This window comes from Prunus dulcis, chromosome 4 (genome assembly GCF_902201215.1).
Source record: "Prunus dulcis chromosome 4, ALMONDv2, whole genome shotgun sequence".
Taxonomy (NCBI): Eukaryota; Viridiplantae; Streptophyta; class Magnoliopsida; order Rosales; family Rosaceae; genus Prunus; species Prunus dulcis.
In genome coordinates, this window is record NC_047653.1 from 14,679,381 (window position 1) to 14,686,907 (window position 7,527).

General features: G+C 34.9%; 2 protein-coding genes across 2 annotated transcripts; both read left to right on the plus strand.

Moving 5' to 3' along the window:
* Nucleotides 1-292: 292 nt before the first annotated feature.
* Nucleotides 293-1,139, plus strand: LOC117626397 (cold and drought-regulated protein CORA-like). Its single transcript, XM_034358071.1, has 2 exons — nucleotides 293-454; nucleotides 726-1,139. The coding sequence occupies exons 1-2, from the start codon at nucleotides 370-372 to the stop codon at nucleotides 911-913; spliced, it is 273 nt and encodes a 90-aa protein (XP_034213962.1). The 5' UTR covers nucleotides 293-369; the 3' UTR covers nucleotides 914-1,139.
* Nucleotides 1,140-4,404: 3,265 nt separating this feature from the next.
* On the plus strand, nucleotides 4,405-5,615 carry LOC117626398 (urease accessory protein UreE-like). The gene is made up of 2 exons (XM_034358073.1): nucleotides 4,405-4,572; nucleotides 5,224-5,615. The coding sequence occupies exons 1-2, from the start codon at nucleotides 4,488-4,490 to the stop codon at nucleotides 5,394-5,396; spliced, it is 258 nt and encodes an 85-aa protein (XP_034213964.1). The 5' UTR covers nucleotides 4,405-4,487; the 3' UTR covers nucleotides 5,397-5,615.
* The last annotated feature ends 1,912 nt before the right edge of the window (nucleotides 5,616-7,527 follow it).

Sequence of the window (7,527 nt, forward strand, 5' to 3'; positions counted from 1 at the left end):
AAGTTTCAGCCCATTTGCCACATACCTTGAAAGTATCCCACCCAATTAATCACATAAAAACAACTTCTTTTGACTTGATCACACAAGACAACTTAGCTAGCTTTTGCTGTCCCGCCTCTAATAAAAGCTTACTTAATACGTAGTCCCATCAATCCCTACCATCAAAGTAGGGGTTGAATTTGGCGCTATTTAGCCTTTAATCACCACAAGAGTCACAAATTCTTCTCTTCTCTCTCCTTATCTTTCCAACCCCACTGATATCGCATAAAGGTCTATAAATAGGGACAACCAAGCCACATTATACTCACTCATCAATCATCTCTTGCATACTTTCATATACATATTATCGTGCTTGTTGTTAAGCAAAACATGGCATCCTCAAAGGCTTTTCTTCTTCTTGGTCTTGTCTTTGCTGTTCTCCTCATCTCCTCTGAGGTCTCAGCTACTCCAACTCGTGAGTTTCTCACTTTCTTAACTAAATCATATATATTAAATTAGTAATTGTTTCTTTCCAGTAACGATTTGTGAATTTAGGCACATTTTAATTAAGGTGCACTGGTCGTGAAAATGATTATGCTTCGAACTCTTTTTCTGCATGTAGGGTTAGTGGTTGTTGCACTTGCGTGACTTAATTTGCACCTTATTAAATACAAACCGATCTATGATTGTTATAAGTTATGTATATGTTTTTGCTTTATATATAAAATTTTTGTTTGTTCTCTCAGAGGAGAGTATAGTCAACGGTGATGGCCACGGACATGGAGGGTATGGCCACGGACATGGAGGTTATGGACACGGACATGGAGGGCATAGCCACGGACATGGAGGATATGGCCATGGACATGGAGGGTATGGCCACGGCCACCACGGCAAAGGGGGGCCTGGTGCTGCTGAGACTGAAATCGAGAATTAGATAACCTATTAGTTTCTGTGACTTACGTTGCAGTTGTGTTGTAAGGGTAGTAGTACGAAATAAAGTTGTTTGGTTGAGTAATCTATATGAAATATCAATCATAGACTCGTCTTAAGCTTGTTCTCGTGTTCTCTGTAATGTACGCATTGGAATGTGTTCTCTTGTTATGTGATAAAATGTGATGTAACTTTCTCAATACATATATTATGTAAAAAAATGTTTAGTATGGCTTGACTCCTTAAAATGGAGGGGGAGCACATCCTCACAACAAATGAGATTTTGACACTTGTTAAAATAACTTTACTTTTTCCTAATATTAATCGAGTTCATATATGACTCATTTGTTTTGTGCGATCACATTTGGTTAATGAATTGTGCACCAAATCTAATAGGATATCGATCCTCTGCTATAATTTTAGTCCCCTAATAGGATGGATCGTACTTTGGAGCACATTCGGTAGTTCCTACTCTCACTCAAAAATACATATTGGTTGGTCCATTAAAATGCAAATATCACCTCTCATATCATTATGCGAACATTGGGAACAAGAGTAGTGTTTCCACCGTTGGCAAGGGATTGGAAGATCTAGCTTGATGGAAAAATAAGGAGTAAAACTTATAGAAGCATGCATGTCGTGTATGTATTGACGATACTAATTTGGCAATTTCTAGTTGGTGAATTAAGAAAACATTTTTAATCTATATATGTAAAGTAAAATATCGTTGTAGTTAAATTTTAAAATAATTCATCTAAGAAATTTGTGGTCAATTTGTGATTGTAGGGGTCTAAGAGATTTGTGGTCACTTACCGTTGGATGTAAATTCAACGGTTCACTCACTCTTGCACTCATTTTAAGAAACTTTTTTGAACCGTTGGATGTTACATCCAAAGGTGGGTGACCACAGTTTCATGAACCCTTGTGATCCAAGAGATCGAGACTATTGATAAGATATACAAATGCATGAACTAATTTAGTCAAATTGATAACTCGACGACTAAAGTGGCCGATGAGTTAAAACAAAAGAACCATTTTAACATTTAAACCGAAAAAAACATTTTGATTATGTGGGCTGCTTTCGCAAGAGATGAAGAAAACCTCTTTTTCTACAACCTAGTGATTTATAATAAAATTTTATTTATCTTACTATTTCTATTGCATGCTGCCATAAGCCTTATATTTTTATATTGTAATAGAGTGAAACGCGTCACTCAATGACTTTCAGTATGGGCAGTAGCCAAAAATATTAGAATTTAATTTATGCATATGCTCAGTGCTCAAATTTATGGATGAAGCCACGTGAAGATTTTGTTATATAAAAACAAAAATAAGCAAAAAAGAAAAATGGAAGGCCACCCCACGTGAAATGGTGAAGCAACGGCTACAATTACAAAGCAAACCATCAACAAAGAAATAAAAAATGCAAAAGGAAGCATCCAATGCAAATTATAAAAAAAAAGTAATAGGAAACCGTGCGAATGCCAGTCTTCATTCTTAATAGCTGCCATGCCAAGTATATCAATTTACGATGCCTAATACATTAATTAGCACTAATCGATAATTTTTTGATACTCTAACGATAATATCGATAATTAGGAGTGTATTCAATTCAAATTTTTAATGATTTTTATAGAGTTTAAAGTTTGAATGTATTCAATTTAAATTTTTTAAGAGTTTATAAAAGTCTAATGATATTCAATTGTGACTTTTAAAAAGTAGTTAAAGTAGTTAAAAGTTTGGTGGTATTCAAAAAGTTAATGATTTTTTAAAAAGCTTATTAAATGAATGACTTTTCTATAAAAGTATTTGAGCTAATTGTTAACAGCAAAAGTCTTGTTAATTTATACTAGTGACTTTTATAAGTATTTAAGAATTTTTCAACTCTATGAAAGTTACTAATTTAAAAAAAGTCTTTATAAGTATGAATTAGATACACCTAGTATTGAATTCATAATATATCAGGTATTGAAAATTTATATTCCGTATCAGGCGGTAAGTAGCTATATAGCCATATTTTCGAGTAAATATTATATGAGCTTTGAAGATAATTAACATTTATTCTCTTTGTACTTTAGTAGTTGGGGTTGTAACTTGTATCTGGTCCTGATTTTGCATATCTATTATTTGGTAAAGTACTTCTGAAAAAGCAGAAATCATCAAAGTTTGTGGACATGAGAGAGAGATTACTGTGGCTGGATTGTCAACAAAGTGTGAATGGCTTTTCTTCATGGTCCTTTGGCTTCATCTTCTACCCTTCTGCGTTGGTCACATTCATGTAATCTTATAAAGGAAGCCACGTACCACAAAGGCTACCAAGGGCTGAGTTGGAATCCCATTCTAAGTAAGGATTCTTATGGTTTCAGATGATCTAGTTACATGAGAACTAGGAACGGAGAACTTTCCCTCCTTTCAACCCGACTCTTTGGTATTAAGAATACTGATTTTAAGAATGAGTGATTGCCCTTCTCCGACCCTTATTGCCCAACCTAAAAGTAGACAGCTAATACGATCCACTTATTGATAACTATTGTAGATTAATCTATATTAAATTGACTTGTATTAATATAACTTTATACACAGTACTAGATAATATAGTAGAGAGATTCAGAAACTTTAATAATTGTGACCACAAAAGGAAGCAGTATAGGTCCTACCTGTGCATTTTTTCCTGCCTAAACCCTAAACACCTTTTGTTTTTGTGATAATCTAAACATGCTAAATTAAGAATGAAAATTAACAGTTAAAGGACTCTCACGATCACTCTACAATACTGCGACCTGAATGCTGAATCAGCAACTTAAGTTTCAGCCCATTTTCCACATACCTTGAAAATATCTCATCCAATTTCATGCAACTAATCAGACAAAAATCAACTTCTTTTGACTTGATCGAAAAAGACAGCTTAGGGCCCGTTTGAAAACCATTTCAATTTTAGTTTTTAGTTTTTTAGTTTTTTAGTTTTTTTTTGTGTTAGAGTATACAAGAAAAAGAAGGAGAATGAAATTGAGTGAAGATGAGATTGAGAGAGAAGATGAAAAGAGAGGATAAGAGGAAGGAGTAACAAAAGTGAAAACAAAAACTAAAAACTGAAATATATTTGAAATTGTTTTCACTTTTGTTCCTCCTCCCTCCCTTATCCTCCATTCTCATCATCTCTCTCATCTCAATCCTCACTCCCACTCTCATTTTTCTCTAACATTCTAGCACAAAAAATGAAAACCAAAAACTAAAAATGAAATGATTATCAAATAGCCCTTACCTTTCGCGTTCCCACCTTTAAGAGAAGCCTACTTAATACGTAGTCCATCAAAAGCAGGAAAAAAAGAAAAACATTGCTTGATAAAGTCCAAAACCAAAAGATTAAAAATAGGGGTTGGGTTTGGCACTTTATCCTTTAATCATACTTATCTTCTGATTTGAAAAAAAAATCCCAAATTCTTCTTTTCTCTCTCCTTATCTTTCCAACCCCACTGATATCTCAGAATAAATAGGGAGAACCAAGCCACATTATACTCACTCAGCAATCATCTCTTGCATACTTTCATATATACATTATCGTGCTTGTTAAGCAAAACATGGCATCCTCAAAGGCTTTTCTTCTTCTTGGTCTTGCCTTTGCTGCTCTCCTCATCTCCTCTGAGGTCTCAGCTACTCCAACTCGTGAGTTTCTCACTTTCTTAACTAAATCATATATATTAAATAGTAATTGTATCTTTCTTTCCAGTAACGATTTGTGAGTTTAGGCTCATTTTAATTAAGGTGCACTGGTCGTGAAAATGATTATGCTTCGAATTTGTACTAGATATATATAGCATTAGTGCTCTAAAATATATTAATTCTGAGAATATCTGGATGTAATTTACTCTTTCTGCAGGAAGGGCTAGTGGTTGTTGTACTTGCATGGCTTAATCTATGATGGTTAAGTGATGTATATTTTAGAGACTAATGCTATTTGTAACACATTTACTGACCAGATTACTGATCACCTTTCTAATATAGATGGGCCCCACATATACTGGTGGGGCCACCTCTATTAGAGAGATGGTCAGTAAATATGGTCCAAAGTAGCAGCACTCTATTTTTTTCTACATATTTTCTTGGGTGCTGATTTTTCCACTCCTTTTTTGGTTTTTTAATGCTTTTTACTTTAACATATAAGGAAGTGTAAGTTGACAAAAGATGAGTGGGAACATACAATTTCCAACAAAAAGAATGTAAGTGGATAAAAGAAGAGTGATAAAATCATCTCTCTCTCTCTCTCTCTCTCTCTCTTTTTCTATATATATATAAAGTTTTTGTTTGTTCTATCAGAGGAGAGTGCAGTCAACTATGATGACAATTTTCTTGATGATCACGAGCATGGGCATGGACATGACCATAGGCACGTCCATGGGCATGGGCATGACCACAGGCATGGACGACATGGCCATGGCCACCATGGCAAAGGGGGACCTGGTGCTGCTGAGACTGAAACCGAGAATTAGATAACTTGTTAGTTTCTGTACTTATGTTGCAGGTGTATCGTAAGGGTAGTAGTATGCAATAAAGTTGTAATGGTTTGAGTAATATCTATAAACTCTCGATCATAGGTTCGCCTTAAGCTTGTTCTTGTGTTCTCTGTCATGTACGAATTGGATCACCTTGTTATGTACTAAAATGTGATTTAACTTGTTGAATACATATTATGTCAAAAATTTCTAGTATGGCTTGGCTACTTAAAATTGAGGAGGACATCCTCACAACAAATGAGATTTTGAAACTTGTTAAACTTCAAAAGAAAAAAAGGTTAAGGCAATTCCAAAGAAAAAAATTTAAAGAAATTTGCCAAGTTTCAAAAGTCTATTTGTTTTGAAGACGAACTCCTCCTCAGTTTTAAGGAGTGTAAGTTTTTTCCTAATATTAATGGAGTTTCATATATGACTCATTTGTTTTGTGTGATGACCATTTGGTTAATGAGTTGTGCACCTAATCTAATGAAGTGATTTACGATTGATTTTATGTGAACACTGGAGAGGCCAGAGCAGTGTTTCCCACCGTTGACAAGGGATTGGAAGATCTAGCTTCATGGAAAAATAATAAGGAGCAAAACTTATAGAAGCATGCCATGCATGTATTGTTGTTATCATGATGATACTAATTTGGCAATTTCTAGCTTGATGAAAAAAAGAAGAAGATAACTTAACATCTACTCGTTTACCTAGGCATTTCAATACATATCTGTCTTCATGTAATGTTTACATTTTCAAAAGAGAATGGGAAAAATACAAGGAGAAGCCTCTAGGGCATCTTATAAAGGAAAAAAGAATCCCAAACAAGCATGAAAAACATCTGCTGGGAGAGAATACATCCAAACATGTGTTTCCTATGCCATGGCCTTGAACCGCCATTGCATCTGCTATAAAATTAGCTTCTCGAATAACATGATTAAAGAAAATATATACTCAAAAGAGCATGCCAATCTTAGAATATTCTTCTGATAGTGTGAAGGCATCAAAAAAATTCAGACTTGGCGTTTATGGCATCAATATATTAGTGTCTGGAAATCGCCTTCAACTTCTAGTCTTCTCCTCTGTCTGCTGGCAACAAAGGATAAACAATCTTAGCAATAAGCACACAAGTGTCTACAGTATTTCGAGCTCATGAAAAGAGAGGGTTCCCATACAAATAATAAACCTCGACGGTCCCTGACTGGATTTGAGCAACAAACCATAAAAGTTGATCTTATAGCAAGTGGGGGAAGGTGGTTTCCATTGACTGAGGCGATGCTTCTGTCTAGCATGGCGAGTCCCTTGGCCAATGGCTCTATAAAAAGCCACACCAACATGTCTCGCAGTATGTATGACTTTGATGAGCGGGTGGAGTTGGAGTTGCTTGAAAATCCATTTATTTCTGCACATCCCAAAGTTGTAACAGAAGCCTAGAATCCAAGCTAGCAAATCTTTAGAAGGGTTTGGTCTCAAATTAGAAGGGCATGGTTCCATACTTGAGAAGAAGAAGAAAGGCTGTTGTTTATACCATAGTCAACAGATCTCATTCGCTAATGGACACGACACTGAAAACCACACATGCCAAAGGCTTAACCATCATAATCAACCGAAGTGTTAAGATGAAGAGAAGAACAAAGAAATGAAGAACAAGAAGATGAAGCACAGAGAGAATCTTAGGAGAAGAATTAGATTTTCTATATTTCGTTCATCGCTACAATAGCCTTAGCTAATATCTCACTTCTATGACTCTCCTAACTGCCTTGTAACAATACTTAACAACTCACTAACAAACTTCAGGGCTGGCCCTGAGATTTTTAAAGCCCAGGGCAATGAAATAGACCCTATTATGTATAGCTCTACACAAGAAAGATCATTTGATTTTATTTGGACATGTGTGTATATGAAACCTTTTATAACCATAGAAAAATTTTTAGGGCTCCGACAAAGTGTCATTTAATTTTTGTATATAAGAAATGATTGAAGATGCTATGTATCTATAGCTCAACACACAAGAAAAATAATTTGATTTTATTTGCTCGTGTTTAGAATATTAAAAAATAGAACTTTTATAACCACAGAAAAAAGTTTATGTTGTAAAGAAAGAAGAGTGGATGAAGCCCACATGCTC